A 22189-nucleotide genomic window follows, 5' to 3' on the forward strand; every position below is an offset into this window, starting at 1 on the left:
TCATCTCTTTTGTGCAGCTATTCCAGAAGTGCATGTCATACCAAAGTTGCAGTCCAGGGCCCCGGGAGAGTTGGCCGAGATGGAGTGTCACGTGATCGGTGTGCCGACACCTGCCGTCTCTTGGCTGAAGAATGATGAAGAACTGAAGTTAATGACAGATAAATATACAATTGTTGGTATGTTGATCTATTTCCTTCCTCTTCAATAATTCATGCCATAAATTTGCAAAATATATATTACTGAGAAGATGTAAAGTCCTTTCAGATTTAGATTATGAAAAATAGATGCACTATTTTGTAAATGATAGAGATGCTTTAAATGAAAACAATTTTTTGGAATTTTTAATGCATTATATAACTATAAAATATATATAATTATTGTATAGTTAATAATGATAGGATTTTACATTTAAATACAAATTTAAATTTAATTTTACCATAAAATTAAATTTACAATGAATTTTACAATTACATTTATTTCACGTAAAATTAAATTTTACATTAAAATCTGTTGAAATCTATAGTTAATACTCGCTTTTTATTATTCTTTTTTAAGTTCTATTCATTTTTTAATCTTATGCGTTTTTGTTTAATTGATATTTACATTTAAAGAAAACGAAGCAATGTTTGAAAACTTGTTTAAATATATTAGGTACTAATTGAAAAAGCACTGGTTTAAATATTTGTTATACTATATTTAATACTTATCATATACCTTAGCATATATGAAAATCTTAAGTCACTGTAATATTGTTATATCTATTAGGTGTTGAATATGCATATTTTACTACAAAACATCATATAGTTATCATCATTGTCAGCAATTAAGTCTGTAACCAAGTGCGATCAAGCTACTTCACAATTAGCAGAAACCTTATACCATAGAATAAAATTTTTATGGCATTCTTATGACAAAATTACTAAGTTGAAAATTAATGCTCTTATACAGCCAGTAGCACTGTGAATTTTATTATATTATGGAAATTTATACAGTACTTTTTTCTCAGTGTATGGGAAAGTAATCATGAGTGTTCATAAATTTAATTGGAAGCCTATTTTTTCCTCATTCTTGTTATTTTTATGATTTATCGTAAATCAAAAAAACTCACCCTTGTATGTCCTGGTACAGTAACAACGGCTATTGCAGAAATTGTTAGTAGGGCGTTTTTTTTTGTTTTTTTTTTTTAATGGTAACAAAAGAATTAAAGTTTTTCGAATGGTTTAAGTACTCAATCATCAGGTTCAATTACAGTTTTAGTGCTGATAGCTTCACAATAAATATTATTATTGAAATCCCAATTATCTTCATGCAGAAATTATTTTAACCAGATGATTGAGATTGTTTTATTATATGTAAAGTGAGATTTTCATTTTATATTTATGAATAATATGCCTGCTCAGTCATTCTAATAAAACATAATTAATGTATTGTATAATTATTGTGCAGAGGTGAGTGATAATAAGTATTTATTCATTTCTTTAGGTAATGGTACTGCACTTCTAGTAGGAAAAATAACTTACAGTGACACAGGAGCATATATGTGTGTTGCAAGTAATCCAGCTGGAATGACCAGAGATATCACATCACTTATTGTGCAAGATCAACCAACTCCAAGTAGGTGCACTTATTAACAATTATTATTTGTTTAATTTAAACCATATCACCATGCATTAAAAGCGGATGTTGCATGGTAATGTTGCTCAACTAAACACCTTGCTAAAGCTGTGCCCAGTGGCGGAATGAATGCAGTACGGCAGCGGGCAACTCATATTTAATTTTGCCTGACAGACAAAATTTCGTTAACACAATTATTTAGTCACGGGCTTGGAAGATAAATCTTAAAAAGTTACCATGATGTTGCAGGTAATTACAAAAAGGCCGGGATAAGCCGCGATGGCTCAGGGGATATAGTGTTCGCCTTCCAATGAGGTTGACCGGATTCGAATCCCAGCGATGGCTGGTCGATATGAATTCCGCCCTCGGCTTGCACCGACCACAGTGCTAACGTAAAACATCCTCAGTAGTAGATGGATCTAGGGTTAGAATCCCTCTGCCGTCAGGCTAACCGTGGGAGGTTTTTGTAGTTTTCTTCGCCGTGTACAGCAAATGTAGGATAGTTCCATCAAAAAATCCTCCACGAATCCTTCTTTATTTCCTTATACAGAGAGGAGTTTTCGAAAATAAATAATAAATTAAACGATCCTCGAAGGCTTAAGTCGTTGAGCGTTCGCCTTCCAATGAGCTGACCCACGTTCGAATCCTTGAGGTAGCTGGTTGGTACGAATTTTGCTCCAGGTTCACATCAACCACAGCTCTTACGTCAAGTATCATGAATTGGATCATGATACTTGAATTGGATCATGATTAATTCATGAATATGGATCATGAATTAGAATCCCCTTGCCGTTGGGCTACCGTGGTGGTTTTCGTGATTTTCATCTCCATTTAACTCAAATTCTGGTTAGTTACATCAAAAAAAATTCCTCGAAAAGCCCTCTCAAAATTGGACTGAGTGTTTAACTTCGGTTATAAAATAAAGCTAAAAAGTAAAATAGACCAATTTAGTGCTCGCTGGCCAATTTCTTTTCCGGCAAATAATGAATTCTATTATTTTTTCGATATTAAAGTTCAAAGTGAACCACAGTTTTTAATAATGTGGTTTCTTGTTAAAATTTAAATCTTTTTTTTCCAGCCGCTCCGTCAGAGGAGCGCCGCTTCTTTGTGTTCCATGATTGGGGAGTATCTGTCTTCGATCCCGACAACTGTCGGCTCTACCACCAAATTCAGAGTACTGATGTCATACCAGGCACCCAGGAATACGTGTGTGGAGATCGAGGCACCAACTGCTCCTGGGGTCACGCCATCAATGTTGCCGACAGATATGTCTACGTAACGCAACCAACTAAAGACAGAGTCCTTATTATATCTCGTGTTCAAATGGTGGTGGTGGATGTAAGTGTTGGTTCATTTTCATAATTTCTTTTGTAGAAAACCTGCATAGAGATATTATCTCTTCCTTCATAGCCCTGAAGGGCGCTGAGACCATGTCCGAGAGTTCGTGGGCTCGAACCCCGCCGGCCGAAGACTCTCCGTGTAGTAAAATGGTGACTGATGCACGTTAAATCTGTCGTGTCGCAAAGTCCTCCATGTTCCCATTACAAATCAAAACCTCTGGGGGTACTGGATTGGAGATCGATCGTTCTCTGATTCAGGTCAAAATTACGATCTGTGGATGAATAAATGGATGTATGAATGGGTCCACCCTATGAAACGGGTGTGGCAGAAGTCGAATTCTTGGCCATAGATGGCGCCACTGGAAAACAAGAACAATCGCATCCATCTGCCTAAATAGGCATACGAAACCAACCAACCACCAGCAATTTTACCTTGGCCCCAGTTGGTTTCAAACTTTGCTCACTATGCCCTATAAGAGCATCCAATATTGTGACATCTAGATTTTTTTAATATTGGTCCTAGAATGGCCTATATAGAATCTATATTGGCCAATATAGAACCAACATTAACTAAATAATGGATATAAAATAACGGGTGAATCTGACAATTCTATATAGTACCGATATTGGTTATAAAGTAGCTGTAAAATATAAGGGGAATCGGAAAATTCTATATAGTACCGATATTGGTTATAAAGTGGCTGTAAAATATCTGGGGAATCGGACAGTTCTATATAGTACCGATATTGGTTATAAAGTGGCTGTAAAATATCTGGGGAATCGGAAAATTCTATATAGGGCCAATATCGGAAAAATATTGGCCCTTCGTGCCTTTATTGAGCCAATATTCATGAATATTAGACCAATAATGGCTCAAGTTATTTTCCTGCTGGGGAAGTTATGTTTAATTTGGTTTATGTCCACAGTTGATTTCTTTCGACTTGCTGAAAAAAAACAAAATTATGAAAGAACGCATAATTTTTCTTTATAAAGTAAAATCATTTTACGCATGTTATATCTAATTAAATAGAAGATTCAATTCATTTTCAAAACAAGCATGTTTAAATACGGCGTCCAATCGATAATAGGATTCGTATAGTTCTTAAGTGCTTAGTTTTCATTTTTGGTTCTTAAATTTTGGTGACAGAATTTCCAGTTTCTAAAGTGTTTAAATCTTAATTCTCATATTTCTTTTTTATAGACTTTTGAGTTTTAAAAAGTTTTATTAATTTGGTTTTATTAGTCAATTAAGTTTCAGTCTTTTAAGTTCTTAATTTATCCATTTTTGCTTCTCGTTGCCTAATTATATTTTTTCATTTAAAATTATCGATAACTCTAAAAGTTAAAAGTTCTTAAAGAAAATTTCGAAAAGTTCTTTTCTTTCTTTGTTCGAGTACAAATTCTGGATACCCACAAAAACAATTTTACAAGTTTCGTATATTTTAAAGCAAAACTTTCATTTTTTAAACAATAATGTCCTATAATATTTCGAGAAAAAAATGTTACTAATTAAATGTCAAATTAGTTTATGAACATAATGTTCAGTTACTAGAGCTACATGCAAACAAATCTAAGAATATACTTTCTTAGTTCATCAAAAGAACAATAAATAAATAAATAACAACACGCAAATTACAAACCACTTAATAAACTCAAAAGATACAGTAAAGATCTCAAGAAAATGAAGAGTTTTAATTTCATGCATTTTGATACTTAATACCTTATCAAAATAAAGAAATTTTTGTTTGTTCGTGTTATATTTTATAAAATAAAAATTTTATCACTGGTTACATAAAGTGGAGTTTCCTAGACTGCATTCAATTCTAGTAAAACTTCCAGTTTCTTGTACTCACACGCAATTTCTTATTGACTCAACATGACTCAAGAATTGCGTGCAGTCCACAGTCTTTGCGTGGCCATAACTTTTATGTTCCATCTTGTAGATGCAGGCATATCTTTCGTTTAGTGGTTTTCATTCCATTTTCGCAATTCTTCTATATTTGAATTAATTTTATTATTTATTGTGAAAATGCTCTTTTTCCTGTTTACATTATTGGTAACTCAAAAAAATACTCCATGATGCCAAGCAAACACGGCGACAATTCTTTATTTGATCTTACTTATAGTTCTGTATTGTTCTGTTTATTTTGTGATTTTTACTAAACTATTTTCACTAACTTTCCAATGCATTCACGCGAAACAAATTTATTTTGAATTAAGAGTTTGGATTGAGTTTTTAAAACTGCATATATGTTATTTAAAATTAAATTTTATTGTTGAACATATATTTAGTTAATTAAAAAGGAAAGTGCGAAATGTTTCGAAATAAAATTTTTCCTTCTTGACTTCTTCCGAAATTGATAGTTTCTTCGTTTATTTTTTAAAGCATATCGTTGGATCTTTATATTATATGCATAGAATAAAATTACTAAAACATTACTCAATGTAAAATTAACCGAAATTCAATTAGTCAGATTTCTTTATCTTTTTATTTAAACAGTTTTGACTTGGAACTCAAAACTTCACAGTGAAAAGACAATGGTTCCTTTTTAATTCCTTTTTTTCTTCAGTTTTTGAATAAATTTGCCTTTAAAAATCTCTGATAGGATTGGTCTTCTTTTCGAAAATTGGAAAAATTTTTTTAATGTTTAGCTGTAATTCTGGAACAAATTTTTGTGTGCAAGCCACATGTTTCATTGAGAACAATTATTTAAAATCGTATGTTCATACGATCTTAAATAATGTTTCTGAATGAAACATGTGATATTCTGTTTTCTCTTTATCTCCTGGGATGGAGTGATACTGGGATAGTCCCAAAAGTCGACTGAGTCTATTTAAAAAACATGTATGGATTGGATCAGTACAATACTTTAAAAAGTTTAACAATAAACTCCTTTTGTACCGAATGTATTGTTTTCAGCGAAATTTCCAATCATGGAAAGAGTCATTGTAGGGCGTTTTCAGAGTGTATTTGAGAGCCTTGATGATATCCTCTTTGACTTGTCAATTGTCCCAAAAAGATATTTACCATGCATGTTTTCAAGGATGGAAATGAAAAAAAAAAGTGTTGGAAAGGCACGTCAGTTGTGTAAAGCGACTGGGTCATCAACTATTGTCATTTTTGAATTGACCAGGAAGCGGGACACCAAAAAAGTAAATTGTTAAAGTGAAAATTCATGAAGTTTTCAACCATCCGCCAAGTCAAATCGCGACTATTAGGAATATTTAATGTCTGGAACATTTTTAAAGAACACTCAAATGCCAGTCTGTGTTCAAGAGTACTGTCATAGTTTTGACAATAGAGATAGTTGTTGGCCTTCCAACAGGTGCTGTATCGTTGATGTCCTTATGATCTTAAAAGAATAATGTGCAAGTAGATAGACTTGGTATTCCGATAAACAATTATCTCTAAATATAGTCTTAATCACGGTAAAGTTTCCATTGTAGAATAGTCGCTATTAAAACAAAATTTGGTGGCAATCCATCGAGTGCTGCATGGCATCGTCTTTTCTCACTTGGAGGGAGGCTATTTCGAGTCCATACGTGAATAAGTTGACTGCTCTCATCACCAGTTTTAACTAGAAAGTGTGTACGCAGCTAAGTACATTTGCTTCACAGTAAAGTCGGTGACTTTACTTTTCGGATACACCATGTAAAGTTTTTAGTGCATCGTAGGAGATATTTTAACGAGTGAGATGATCCAATTCAATGATCTAGGTTCAAATTCCAGCAATACCCATTCAACTTCTCTTATATCCTTTTCCGTTAAGAGCATTTGCAACAATCAAAATGGTGATGCCAAAGATCTCCACTATACTGATCATAAATCAAAGGCCTTTTACCCTCGAACTAACACTAATAGGTTCCTGTTCTTCTGTGTAACTTGAATAATGCCACTTGGTTTTACTCTCACAAATCTTCCACAAAATCGAAATCATTTCATTGCTTGACCATCGAGTGCCTTGAATTATAAAATTAAATCCAACTCACACGGTTGCGATGTTGAAATTTTAACACCGCTTACTCGCTGCTATAAAAAGCTATATAGTAACAAAATAATTGTATCATTTTGTATATCATATGATTTTGCACAATGTCATTTTATTTTTGACGAGTTGTTAAAAGATATTTTGTCTGTGACTCTTTTCTACAATACCCTTGAATGAAAGTCCCAAGGAATTTCTGAATATATGTAATGCTCAAAACCACTAACCACTCCGAAAATTTTTTAAACCTAATATTGAAATTTCGGGACTATATTTCCCACAATCTGGAAAATATAGTCCCAATCTTCACTACTCAATCTTAATAGTTCGGGGGTGGGATAGACCTCATTGCTGATTAATTAGCGCAGACGATATTTTAAGTTACGAAATCAGACACAAAAATGTACTTTCTTTGAATACATATACCTTTTTTGATGGATTATGATTTCTGATCTGAGGTAGCCACAATCTGGGAAATATAGTCCCAATAACTCAGGAGAGCTATGCAAAGTATGTATCCCTTAATGTTAATTTTATTTTTTGCGTAATTTGTCAATATGTCGCATCAGTTTTTTGAGCTGTGAGGAATGCAATTTTCTACATCATTTTAAAGGATGTACTTTTACAAGCAAAATACAAAATTCTGTGCTAAATCGGTTGAATAGTTTCAGAGAAATCGACTTCGAGATTGTCCAAACTTTGGACCGCACTCTTAACCAAACTATTGTGACCTTATTTCTCAGATTGCGGCTACCTCTACGTTTTGGAGATCAAACATGTGAATAAGACATCCTTCTGATTCCATGAGTTATCAGATAAAGAAATGTCACCAAACATTTTATAAAAAGTGTTCCTTAAAGGCCACCTTTAATATATCTTTTTAAAGTTTTTGCCAAAAATGTGCTCATTAGAGGTCGCTAAATATTCAATCGATATACTTTATAAAGAAATGACACCAAAAATTTTATGATAAGTGTTCCTTAAAGGCAACCTTTAATATATCTTTTTAAAGGTTTTGCCAAAAGTGTGCTCATTAGTGGTCGCTAAATATTCAATCGAGGGGAGAAAAAAAAAAAAACGCTGACGCGCAGGAAGGCTGGACTGAAATCCACAAAACCCGCTTGATTGTCAGGGAAAATAGAAACAAATTTAAAAAGCGATTATTTGTTACATCATCAAGCCATCAAACAGGTTTCAAAGGTTTTCCTCTCATCTTTTCAGTAGAGATCGAAGTATTTCATTGGCGTTTTGATTTCATCCTCGCGTAATTATTTATATGCTGTTCCAAATCTGCATACTTTTTGGCAATTATTCTAATAACACATATTAAGTTCGTTCATCACAAAACACCCTATATAAAAGTTACAAAAATATATTAAAGTAACGCATGTAAACTACCCGTTGAAGCAAAACGCAATATCTATATCACCATTTTTTCATACATCAATAAATTTAATTTTTATAATTCGATAATGTACCGCATGAAAAAAATACATTATTTACTTTTTCATGTTTCAATTAGTTAACCTGATAAACGTATAGAGTCTTTCTGGAAATAAAAATTTAACATTAAATATCTAGAAAGAAAAAACACTTGTTCACCAAAGACATAAAAAAAAATCTTCTGTTAATCGAAAAAGAAACCCTTAATTTATAAAATTCTCGCAGCAAACATTCATTAAATCTTCCAAAGTCTTATTTTTAAGTTTGTTTTTTTATCACCAACTGCGATTTTGTAATTGGAAAATTTGATATTTTTACTACTTTTAAATTAATGTACAAGACTTGCGAGACTAAAATAATTTGGAAATTCAATTTTCGAAATTATTATTTAATAAATAATTGCAATAGAAGGAAAATTTTATAACATTTTGATATGAAAAAATAATTGGTTTTTGAAAGAAAAAAATTAATGGATTTTTTTGGATTATTTGGATTTAGATATGTTATTCTTTTTTAAGAAATTTCTATTAAGAAACGCCGCACATATCATAAGTCAATTTAAATATATTCTCTTTGAGAAAAAATAAGGTTTAAAAGTTTTAATGCTATTCATTGATTAAAATAGCATTTAAAGGTTTAAAACCATTTAAATGCTATTTTAATCAATGTATAACTAAAAAATTAAAACAATATGTTGAATGCATTATAGAGGGAATAAACGAAATTACATAATTTCCTCTAATCTTCAAAATAAAGAATATATTATGAATGCTTAAATGAAGTATTGAAAAATCACGCATTTTTTAATTGCAACTAAATAAACATTTAAAATTTATTTCTAGAGTTTTGAAGAAAAAAAAACTGTTTTAACTTTAATTGATTTAGATGTTTTGCAAGGTTTTTTTTTGAGCTTTCATATTGCATTTATAAGAATTACTAATTTCATTCATAATAACAGATTTTTACTGTTTCTTTTTGTCCGAAATCATACTTAAAAACTTTTCGTTCTTAGAAGAACATCACCGTGAAAGTTTCAGAAATTTTTTTTTATTTCTCTTTATTTTCTAATAATGCACGTGAGAGCATTGTCCTATCCATCGCAGGATGCAGGATAGCTTAACTGGTGATTTAGCAGGATAGCTTAAATCACCACCTAAAAAATATCTTTTTAGAATCGAAAATGATAAAAAAAAAAAGTGGGCACTGTAGTGGTCTCAAATGAAATACTTTAGCGAGGAAAAAATACACCATCTAAATCAAATGAACTGCTACTGAGATGAAAGGATGTATTAAAAACACCAAAAACTGTTTGATTGCCAAATGGGACTAGGAGGTGGTTCCAATAATTATTATTCAGCTCAAACAGAATTTGATGTTTTCGATCCCACCTCTCTCAGTAGTGAATCCCTATGTTTCAACTTTTTTTTTACTTTATTATTTTGCGACTCCTAATGTCTATATTTACAAGAATTCTGAAAATACATATGAAATGTGGTGATTATAGTTTGTCTACAGTAAGAACTCCTCCCGCCACAAGGTCTGAGGCCGTCTGCTGCTATGGAAAAAAGAAAAGCGCATTTCATAGCTTCTCTTCACTTTAGGACTAACACGACAGACCGAAAAAAAGATACCCTTTTTCTCGCCGACCAGAGCCAAAACCTATCCTAAGCACTGACCCCACACCCCTACTTGAAATGGTTATATCTCGTTACCATAGTCACTGCCACTGGTCCAGACAAATGGCTAGGGGAGTTCGTACTTTAGAAAACTATATGTTATACTATGTACATAAAAGCATGTTTTTTAAAATAAATTTCATGCATTTTTTATAGTGAATTACTAGAATTTACTCATTTACATTATAATGTCCATATTTTTTTTAGGTCGTCGTAACTGACAAAGTGCCTGTGGATATTCACTATGTTCCCCATCTCGACCAAGTATGGATATTGTGTTGGAGGGGCAGAGAAGACAGGGGTACAAAGACTATACAAATCATCAGAGATGCCAGTCAAAAGAAAAAACATCACACTGTACACCCAGAGCCTGTGGACGGCCATTTTGACCTGGTAATTTCTTTTTTTTATCATATATCATCACAGTTTATATTTACATTAAATGTTGTTGTAGTTCATTTTCGTCGAACTGGAGCTGCACAATGGGCTATTGGCGACGGTCTGAGAAACATCCCTGAGGATGATCCGAAGACATGCGTCACCACTTCCCCGCATGCGGGGAAGTGGTGATGATGGTGAGGCGGGGAAGTTGTGACGCTGGAATCATGGCGGCAGAAGAAGGGATGAAAGGGAGTTCTTTTCCTCATCCTGCACTAATTTTGTGGTGTTTTGGAGAGGAACGACAGTTTTTTTTCGATGATGGAAACATTTAATAACAAAATGAATTATTTATGATAAGATATGAATAGTTTATGAAAAAAGTATTAAATTTCATAAACATGAGCCCTCAGCCCCGTTCACTCAAGCATAAGCCCCGTCTGGGCTATGCAGTTCAGAAAATAAGAGCCGTGTGCCCTGTTATCACTACCATAAGCCCCGTCTGAGCTAATGCAGTTGATTGTTCAGCAACAAAACGAAGAGTGAGTCTCTGGGTTTACAAAAAAGGAGAGGCGGTGGTGCGCCTAAGAATTTAAGTTCTAAAGAATATTCTTTTTATCGAACTGAAACTATAGAATGTCCATTTCTGCATTTTTATTTGTGCTTTGTTCCCGTTTTTTTTTTATTTATTATTATTATCTGCAGCACAAAGTATACCCTATCCTTATGTGTTGACATTGATTGTTCATCATGGGTTGCTGGGTTATTCTCTATCATTACGTGCTCGGCGTCCCTAGAAGTTTGTTCAGGGCCGGGATAGCCTGGTTGGTAGGACGTTGGACTCATGTTTGTGAGAACGAAAGTTCGAAATCCGCCGGCCGAAGAATAGTGACTGATACACGTTAAATCTGTCAGCGTCATTTCCCCCCATAGTTCCCATAACAAATTCTACCTCTGGGGGTACTAAATTGGAGATTAATCGTTCTCTGGTTCAAGTCAAAATTACATAAGTGGATAAATGGAAGGATGTTTGAATGGGTCCATCCTGTTAAACGGGATAGGACGTATGTGTGAGGGGCTGAAATCGTATTCTTGACCATAGATGGTGCCACCAAAAAACAAGAGATGCACTATCTGCCTTAAATTTGCTTGGTTTCCCAAACAGGCTTACTGCCATGACAAGTAAGCAATAGAACACATCAGAAGTTTGTTCGACTTGTTTTGAATCACCCTGTACTGATGTTGTATCAAAAGGATGTCACACATTGTCTCCAGGTCACACCAATTCATTGTATCATATCGTTGAAATGTTTATTACTTGGTCAGATAACAGGACTGTTAGATGTATTCTCGAACATTTGAACAGTTTTTGATATTTTGTAACTGTATCTCTAATTGCAGGGAAATCAAAGAGAAAAAGTGAGAGTAATAAATAAAAATTTGATTCTTTTTAAAAATTATTTTCTAAACATAAAATATTGCCAATTCAGCATAGTAATGTATGCCACCAAACTTTGTATCTTGATGTGATAATAATTCGTAACTTTTTCCCCTAGGTCAGTGGTCTCTTAATTCCACCCACTCAAGATCTCGGCCACGGATGGAAATATGGTTATGTTGTCCACACTAATCAAAGAGGAATGTATAAATTGGACCTCCAAGCCATGAAATATATCAAAACTGTAGATTTAACACCTTACAACTGCGCCCCTAAATCAGCTGACTTTTCTACATTGGGTAAAACATTTAATCTATTTAACAACATTTTCATTAATAGCTATAAATTATTATTGCAAGAACACCTCTGAAATCACGTGGTTGTGTCTAACCACGTAGTTGTGCATAGTGTTATCATTACAGCTATTTACTTTGTTTTATTACCAAGCTGTATCAGATCGTATTTAATTGGATACCTTCAAGGATATCACGCGAGTGTGTTGAACCTGATTGGATACTGAATCGTAGCTTAAACAAACGTCATGATTTACCCACGCGTGACGTCGTTTGCAGGAATCTAATTCAAAGAGTCACTGCATTCCAACATGCGCTTTATCTTCGCTTTATTTAGTCTTCAGATAAACCAAGATTCAGTTCAGCTTTAATTATTGTGGCCATCAACGAGTTAAAATAGTTCGCAAAAGTAATAAAATTCTTGCATGAATTTAGTTTTATTTTCAATTTGGAAGGTACTTTATTTGCGTCACACTAGAGCTGCACAATGGGCTATTGGCGATGGTCTGGGAAACATCCCTCAGGATTATCCGAAGGCATGCCATCACAATTTTGATCCTCTGTAGAGGGGATAGCTTCCCCGATTTAGTAGCCCGACGACCTGAACGCGATGCCAAGCACTTTTCGGTAGAATAGTTTAAAGAGGACCAATACCACACACCCTGGGTTCCTAAGCAGGCTAATCAAAATAGTCACCCACCAGCTTACTGATCGCTCAGTCAGTGATGCTTGACTTCGGGAATCGTCCACTGCAGTTCTATTTTAAGGAATATCATTATGCAACGACTTTTCACGCCGAAGTGTTAATTTTATTTTATATTATATGACATCGCTTTCAAACTATATTTTTTTCATATATTAACTTACAATTTTGTTTACTTCCGAATTCTTTTTGTAATCAAGTTACAGTTCAATCTCATGAAGTAAAACAATAAATTAAATGCATCGATTTTTTTATGTATTCTATTTAAAGAATAACTGGTACCTTTATCGTTAGAAAAATTATTAAATATCGCATTAGAAACAATTTTCTCTAAGATTAATGTCTTACAAAGCAATACTTGAAAACATGGCCTGCCGTTCTTTTTTTAATATCATGCCGGCGCATTATCAATACAATCCGTTGACAGATTTTCCAATATTCAGCACCCAACGCCGCGATTTTAGTTCAGCTTCATAAAATAATTCTTCATTCTTAAGCAATGTATTTAAAAATTCGCTTGAAACTGCGGCAAATAAATCATCCCTCATCTCGCCATTTTATGGTAATTGCCTGAGTCTTAATGAAACACAGGGGCAGCAGCTATTTGATTTATGATGAGTTGATTAATGAGTGAAGGATTTTGAATAATAAAGCAAGGATTTTAAAAAGAGGAGGAAAAATAAGCTCGAAATTGTGACCTTAAGTGCGAATTCGTTGATGAATTGAACCTCTATTGTGCCTCCATGCAAAAAAAAAATAGTTATTCAATTTATTGGACGGAGATTTAAAGTTTTTCTAAGCCGTTAATTTGTAAAGTATCAATTTATGTTAGAGTCTAAGTAATTAAATAAATGTAGTGCTACTTAGTTAATGGATTTCATCGTTCTTTTCATATGAAGGTTGTTTTTTTTTACCCTTGTCCTTTAATTGAATTAAGTTAATTAATTATGCGAGGAAAACATAATAATTTTTTGTAATCATTAAGGCGGCTTAAATATATTTAAAAATATTTCTGCGAACGTCATCATTTTATTCATTTTTAATGAGCGGAATAGAAAATATTCTTTTCCATGAAACCGCAAATATGTTTACAATGTGATTTGGGTGAAACTGTGGTATTTAATAGAAATGAGGTGAAAATTTTTTTTCAAGTGAACGGGAAATTAAAGTTCAAAAACAAGATATAGCTCTTGTGGCTCTAACAGTAATCTGTATTTGTTTCTATCAGACAGTCAGATCAAAAGTAAATCTGAGAGTAAATTTTATAAATGCCAACACTCCCCTCAAAGGATTTGATCCTTTCAGGTAAATACAGACTCCATCACCTTTAGCGAGTTACTGTATAGTGCGGCTTTGAGGAGAACTCCTCCAGACTAAAAGTCTAAGTCTGTCTGCGACCATGGTAACATGCAAGAGCACATTTCTAATGGGGGTGAAATGACGGAGGGAAGATGTCGACTGGTTTACTCACGGTGACAAAACAAAACTATTCACCTCACACCCCTAATCGAAGTATCTTTTCCTCGTAACCATAGTACCCGCTAAGACGCGAGACAGGTGTCTGGAGGAGTTCTCTTGAAAGCCGCACTATACTTAACCTTCTACGTTTTGCTTATAAGCTCATATAGTTTACATCACTCATTAGTTTTACCTTGAGTTCATAATATTGAATATTTTTCTTTGTGTTTGGCACTGTCTAACCGCTGGCAAAAATTGTGCCATTCCCGTTCACCCGCTTCATTATGTTTACACTCTTAGGTCTATCATGGTGAACATCATTTCAATATTTCGTCTTATGATTTAAACCTGAATGTTTATGAAGCAAACATATGTAGGCGACCTCTGGCTAAGTTTCATTTCTGCTTAAGAAAATTCTTTTGTTGGGTTTGGAAATCCTGCAGCACATTTTAAAAGAATACACTTTTTTCGATCATAATTAATCTTGCAGTCCGTTTCCCTTCTTGATACTGTTCTTGTTGTGAAGATTAATATTTTTCTAACTACAGCCCTTTTTTAATTTACTTGAAATGTTTTTTATTTTATGTTTTGTTTATCCCCAGCATTTAATAAACTATCCATATCAGATCTTCATCTACCTTTGTTTAACTTCGTAACCATATAATTTTAAAATCAATCCAAAAGACAAGGGAACTTCCAGATTAAAAAAAAACCGCAATTGCATTACAAGACAACGAAATTCACGAAATCACGAAATTCTACGACTGCCACTGGGGATATTTAACATTACTATTTAGAACATAAAGAACACTGAAATAAATATTTTATTTTATAACCTAAACAGCCTGGATCAAGTATCGGGTGAAATGTTGCCTTGATGGAGGACATTTTGGTGAAACTAACCCGCATTTACGTTACATGGAAAGGAAAACCACGAAAACGTCCCACTGTTAACCTGACGGCAAGGGGGCTCTAACCCATGATCCGTCAACCACTGAGAATATTCTACGTCAGCTCTGTGGTCGGTAGGATCCGGGAGTGGAATTCGAATCGACCAGTCATCGCTGGGATTCGAGACCGGTTCACCTCATTGGAAAGAGAAAGCTCTATCCCCTGAGCCACCACGGCTCTTGAAATAAATATTAAAAAAGAATCAAATGTTCAATAATCGTAGATACAGTTTTAATCTATACCAATCAATTTTATTAAAAATCGTCGCTTTTATAAATGCCTATGTAATTCAGATGAATGCATTTGATAAGAAAAAAAAAATATTAAATTCTTAATAATAATATTAAACAAAATAAAATCTGTATCGATTGCAGCAAAAAAATTAATTTTCGACTTATTTTACAGGTGGTTTTGCCATCTTAGAATGCCGAGAACCCATTACAGACCGACCTACTGGTCAAGTGGTGCTAGATTATTTGACTGATACAGTATTGTCACATAAAACGGGACTTTTTGGACGACCCCATGTGTCACCAGATTCCAGGCATGTTGTCACTCTAGAGAAAAATAATAACAGTGTTGTCATCGTAGCCCAACAGATAACAGAAAATGGTAAGTAAACAAATCTTGTTTTTTTAAGAGTATTGAAATATCTGTTTACAAAGTCAAGTCGATATATGTCGAATTCATAGAACATTGTTGTTGCTGTAGTTCATTTACTACACACTAGAGCTACACAATAGGCTATTGTCGACGATCTGGGAAACATCCCTGAGGATGATCCGAAGACATCCCATCACAATTTTGAATCTCTGCAGAGGGGATGGCACGCCCGCTTCGGTAGCTCGACGACCTGCACGCGAAGTCGAGCACTTCACTGTAGAACAGTTTACGAGGACCGATAACGCACACCCTCGGTCCCTACGCAGGCTGATCCAAGTGGTCACCCATCCGCACACTGACCGTAACCAGTGATTCTTGACTTCGGACAATGCATACTATTGTATAACATGTAAATTAATATATTTCTTTAAACGCGATTGAAAAAATAAAAAGAAATGATCGACTATTTAAAAAATCAATTTTTAAAAAAAAGATGATCAAAATATTGGGGTTAGCAAGAAAGTAATTTCGGTTTTTCAGTGAGAAATAAAACTCAATTTTTTTTTTCTATTCAAATAATCAACTTTAATGAGTAAAATATTTTCCATTCTGTTCGATGAGCTATTTCTAGTAACTTCATAACCTCGGATTCATAGAACTTCTGATACTTGGCAAAAAAAAAAAAAACTCAATCAAGTGCAATTTAAGGTCATCATTATTACCGAAATTTTTACCGTTTAAAATGTTTTCTAAGCTTCGAAATAAATGATAATCCGATGGTGCAAGATTAAAGCTACATGAGGGAGCGATGCTACTTTATTTTCAAACCGAGCTCTGAAAATTTCGTACCTGTTGCTAAAAGGTGTGCGATGTGCATTGTCGTGGTTGAACATGATTGATTTGCGATTACGTTAGTAAAAATTTCGGTAATAACAATCACCTCAAATTGCTTTTGGTTGAGTTTTTTTTTTCTTTGTTGATAAAGATCAGAAGTTACTAGAAAGACATCAGAGGTCATCCAACAGAAAAGATTATTTTTCTGTTCATACCAAAAAAACGAAATTACTTTTGCCAACCGGTTTGATGGGCTCCATTTAGGAAACTATTTATTTCTCATCCTATTTTGGTCAGCAAATGACGGCAATGCCGACAAAAAAAACTGTAAAAACAATGTTTTCTGATGCAAATGGGACCATTCCAACTGTCAATTTTGTCCTCAGATTGCACCAAGTTGTTGCTGCTTGAAAACATTGCTTAATAGTTTTTCTAAGCTCCATCTGTTGACAAACCTTGTAACTTATTTTGAAACTTGACAAGCTGTATATTTTTCGGTCACTAAACCCGTATATTTCTATCTCGTTCTATTTTTTTTTCAATTTAAAAAGAGTTCGGGACATCTGGTAGTCTTAAAATTTCAATTCTCATATATAATTTTTAAATGGCGACTTTAGTAAGTAACTAAAAAAAAATTCATGTTAATTCATCATTGATTGTGAATGCTCCTATTAGAATTAATTATGTAACATTTAGTAAGTGTTATTAATTTTCAATATTTCCCTCTCCTTCTAGGGCTCCGATTTCTATTTGACGTGAAAACCACTTTGCAAATTGGGGACATCACCTTTTTCCCATCCAGGACCACACACAATTACGACCTGTACGCAAGTTCCTCCACCAAGGAAGACATCCTGTTCGTCAATTTAGCAGATGGCAAGGTAGAGATGATCACGGGGATCGGCAGATCCATGGATCCAGGAATTGCAGAATGGGGCAACACCAATCGCCCCATCTCCAGTGCAGGAGTATTTGGCACCTACATGGTGACCACTGCCAATGAGGCCATCTTTGTAGTGAACGGCAAGACCAGAACCGTGAACTGTGAAATAGGAAGCACGGTCCATCCAAGAATGGTGGTTTGGGCAAAGGCTCCTTGAAGGCCGGAGAAATTATCTGTTTCTCACCTCAAGGTAACAGGCCCCCCTCTTGTACAATGACCACGCAGACTGTCTTCGGGGGGTAGCCATTCCTCCCAGACAACACCTTAGCCTTGCAGTAATGGCTTTAATGCGCACGGATGAATTGACAATTTCTAGAAGAATGCCTTGATATATTATCTCTTTCACGAAAACTAGTTATTATTCTATTTGGATGTACCTTTCGTATTTTGTGAGGAAATTTTTTTTTCTCTACTTTTTTCCTTTGCTATATCAGCCCGAACTGCTGACCGGGAAAAAAATGTGTCTGGTGTGCACATGAAATTATTTTGTTGTTCCCACATTTTGTATTATTCAGTGAATATGCAACTACTTTTGCTCTGAGAGACAGTTCGATTCAAACGTTTATGGAAAAAAAAAGTTTCCAAATGATTTATGTCACACACATTTTTTTCTCTGATCACAAGCAAAAATCAAAGCACTTCTGCACTTCGGCTCTTGCTTTGCAGTATGAAGTCAGTTTGCTATGGTTACAGTTTAATTCAATACTAATGAACGCTTTTTGTTTCTGTTAGAACTGACTTTTTACAGGCAATTTTAATGAGCCGAAACTACTTTTGCTACAATGGATGTTGCACTAAAGCTTCTGCCATAACTGGAAATCTCCCGCTAAAAAAAGCTACATTCATACACTTTTAATTTTTTACATGAATTAAGTTTCCAAAATTTCTTTTGACCTTAAATATGATGAGTTTCGACGCATTTATGAAGTTTTTTAGTTTTATCTCCTAAAAAAAGTCGTGTGGATGTAGCTTTTGAGATTTCAGAACTACTGCACACGATACTTGTATGAATGTAAAGATGTCCAGTGTATACATGTATTTTTAATTTACATAAAAATGTGTACATTATATTTGCTTCTATTTTTAGTAGGCTAGCTATAGATTTATTTAAAGAGATATATTTAAATTTTAATAAAATGAAATCAATTTATTCTGGCATACGAATTAAAGATTATTTCTAGGACATTGTAATTTTAAAAATTATATGCCTTTCATATGCTTTCTGTATGCTTTAATTTGAACAAAAATCAAAGTCAAATTATAATCAAAACGATTTCTTTATATTAATTTAATGCTTTTATTTCTGCAGCGAATTAATGAAAGCATATCAATCGGGTAATATTTTTAGAAAATTTATAAAAATGGATAAATTTCATAAAATACTGATTTCAATTTAACTCATTAATGCCTAGTTTTCTTTTTTACGGATGATTTAAAAACTGCATAGAGTTAAAAATTTATCGCAAGTACTTATTTTGTTTGCATAAATTAAGTTGTCAATAAGTGTTTGGTAGATTTTTATTTTTGGTACATTTATTCTCACGACTCTTTAGAAGGGCACCAGGACCATAGGTCAATATGACCACATTTTACTAGGACATTTTCACCAATTCGAAAATATTGTCCAACTTTAGGCAAATTTAAAAAATTTTCTTTGCCAATGCGTTGCAATATATGACCTGAATTTTCTTTATAATAAAAGACAACAACAACAACAAAAAAAACACAAGCTTAAACGGAATCCGAATATATTAAATTGTAACAAAATTTCTCTTTTAGTAAATGAACTGGTAATTCACAAAAACTGTTACTTCCATTGCTGCCAAACACGAGCGTTTTTTTTTAGCAAATTTAAAATAAAAATATTTTTTTGATGAAATTTTAGCGATGAAAAGTAAAACAATTTAATGCTAATTGCCGACAAAAATATACCATAGCAATTCCATTCATCACAATAAAAATTTTCCATCCTAAAAATATAAGCTCGTGACTGGCGATCTTGCAATTTGGCAAACTAGCTGTTGAGAAATGGGCATTAATACGTTAAATTGAAAATGAACAGAATAGCCATTCTGGAGAATTGAAATAATCTAACAACTTTAAAATAAAAATTAACCCTACTACTTAAAACAGCCTGAAACTACAAAGGAATATGGATAAAAAAAAATTAGAGACATTCAAAATTATTATTAATGATTTCGATGTAATTTATTAGATGTAAAACCCATTCATACGTTTTTGTTATTTTGTGTTCTGAGAGATTGGATAAGAGTGCACATTTATTATATGAAAGTCATGTTATTCCTCATTTTATAAATACACATTCGAATGGCAATAATAATGATTATTTGAATTAGTATTTTGAATTATATATATATTTAATAATTGCAATAGTTCTATATGAAATGAACTATTACTAAAATAAATACCTTCTTTCATGATGTTTTAAATAATTTGCTGATGATGAAAATAATTAGAATGTGCACTACAATCCTCAGAACTTTGATAATCATTTGCTTTGTATGTCTATTTTCTGTCTAGTCTCTGAATTCACTTGTATAGCAACATGTACAGTTGACACATCACATCTAAATAAAATGAATTTCTGACAAAAAATTTTATTCAATTCTTTGTTTTATGTCATTAAATTTCAAATAAATAACTCGAAAAATACAACCAGTTTGATATATGTTGTTTAAATAAAGTATGTTCATACTCAGAGATTTTAGATGTTAACAATATACTTGTGCTAAAGCTTACATTTTAGCCTTTTAAAATAAATAAAAATTCTACTTTATAAAAGTGTAAACACTAATTGAATTTTAATCTATAAAATTAGTTTCATAGAGTACTCCTGGCTATCTGAGGAATTATATGGTACAGGAATTTAGGTTCAAAAGAATTCCAAGGCTAAGCCAAAAAATGACCAATAAAACTAACTAAACTGACTCAAAAAGAAAATAACTCAAAAAATTTCTTGAGTAACTTTTCTTCTCAAGTGATTTATTTTACTTTTTTTCCCAAAAAAACCAGTTTACATTTATTTAATTTTTTAAATTTTAAAGCACCTTTTCTGAGTCTTGAATGTAGTTCATTTATTCTAACATTTGGTGCACAGCGATGCACTGATTATTTTGTATGTGAATCTCAAATCACCCCTTTGCAAAGTAGCCTGAGGAAATAGAACTATACTAAAGGGAGTCTAAATATATTTCACTAAATTTGATTTACTATAACATTGAAAAAAATAGTATGCTTCTCAATAACTTCAACTAAAACATTCTTTCTCAAAATTTGTTTGTATTTCCTATGCATACCTTTACTTATGTACTGAAAGCTTACAAAAAAAAAGACAATTGAAAAAAGAATGGTTTAGAAGGGAATAGTTTTGTTGCATTTTGCTTCAGGAACCAGAATTTATTTTCAAATTGGTGATGAAGTTCGTTTACAAGGCTGATTGAGTAAAACTATAAAATAATGTTTCTTTCATTTAAAAAAACAATAATAAAAAAATTTATGCAGTCTAAAAACATTAACAGATGCCATATCCAAGCAAACATATTAGATGAAATTATCCAATATGCTAAAGAGAACATTTTATTGTTTCGCAAAACAGTACATCTCTATATTCCTTTCCAATTTTTTTAAAATTGACTTTCCAAATCATTGGTAATATCTAGATCAGGTTTCCAATTTGCATGAGGCTGGGGGCCGCAATTAAAAACACCAGTCAAATGGCGGGCCGCAACTTTCTCAAAAATTTATAAAGGACTCTTTTATGTTTGAAGGAACATTAAATATTACTGTCAGACTTTTATCAAGTCGTAGAAAACAAAAGTATTGAATTATAAATAAAAATAAGAAGTAGAATTTTTCCTGAGAAAAATTTTTTTTTGCACCGTTGGGTTGGTATGTTAAATTTCACAAAAGCGAAGAAATTAGGTTTTTTTTTTTAACGAAAAAAAAGTATTTTAAACCCATATAGATTTTTTTACGAAAATTGTAAACAATAAAATGACAACTAGTGTATTTTAGTTCGCGGGCCACAAAAAAGGTCAGATGTGGCTCACGGGCTGCCAGTTGGTAACAATTGATGTAGATCAACTAGCAGCCAAGTTTAATAGTAGATTTCATTGAGAAAATTTAATCAGTTATAAATTTTTCCTTTCATACTTTCCTTTAATAAATTAATGTTATCTATAACAAAAAGAGAGAAAAAGGAAAACAATGGCATATAATATGAAGTTTACTGTAGTACAAAAGAAACCTCCAGGAAAAAGCACCTGCATGTAGCGAGCACCTCCATTTACGACCACTTTTGTGAAGCGCAGAATTTTTTTCCATAGACTTTGTGTTGAAGAAAACCTTTTAGAGTCAAAATCTCTCACAGTCATCTCTTCTTTTTGACGATACAACCTCATGGTGCAATCAGATTGCACTAAGAACGAAGCTATCGATGATTTACTATTAGAGTAGAAAGTTAAACTACAAAAAAAAAAGTTATTTTAGAAAAAAACAAGCATCTCAAA

At 33.0% G+C, this 22189-nt stretch overlaps 1 protein-coding gene across 2 annotated transcripts in view; it reads left to right on the forward strand.

The window, feature by feature from the left end:
* Positions 1 to 20276, forward strand: part of LOC107441591 (follistatin-related protein 5) — a 432229-nt gene extending 411953 nt beyond the window's left edge. For both annotated transcript variants that reach the window (XM_021147212.4, XM_021147214.4), the window contains exons 9-15: positions 18 to 176; positions 1483 to 1614; positions 2693 to 2952; positions 10267 to 10452; positions 11994 to 12174; positions 15686 to 15892; positions 17453 to 20276. In XM_021147212.4, coding sequence (XP_021002871.1) covers positions 18 to 176; positions 1483 to 1614; positions 2693 to 2952; positions 10267 to 10452; positions 11994 to 12174; positions 15686 to 15892; positions 17453 to 17817 — 1490 coding nt within the window. In that variant the 3' untranslated portion in view covers positions 17818 to 20276. The remainder of the gene's footprint in view (positions 1 to 17; positions 177 to 1482; positions 1615 to 2692; positions 2953 to 10266; positions 10453 to 11993; positions 12175 to 15685; positions 15893 to 17452) is intronic.
* The last annotated feature ends 1913 nt before the right edge of the window (positions 20277 to 22189 follow it).

This window comes from Parasteatoda tepidariorum, chromosome 1 (assembly GCF_982258835.1).
Source record: "Parasteatoda tepidariorum strain Cologne lab strain chromosome 1, Ptep-v5.0, whole genome shotgun sequence".
NCBI classification, from domain to species: domain Eukaryota; kingdom Metazoa; phylum Arthropoda; class Arachnida; order Araneae; family Theridiidae; genus Parasteatoda; species Parasteatoda tepidariorum.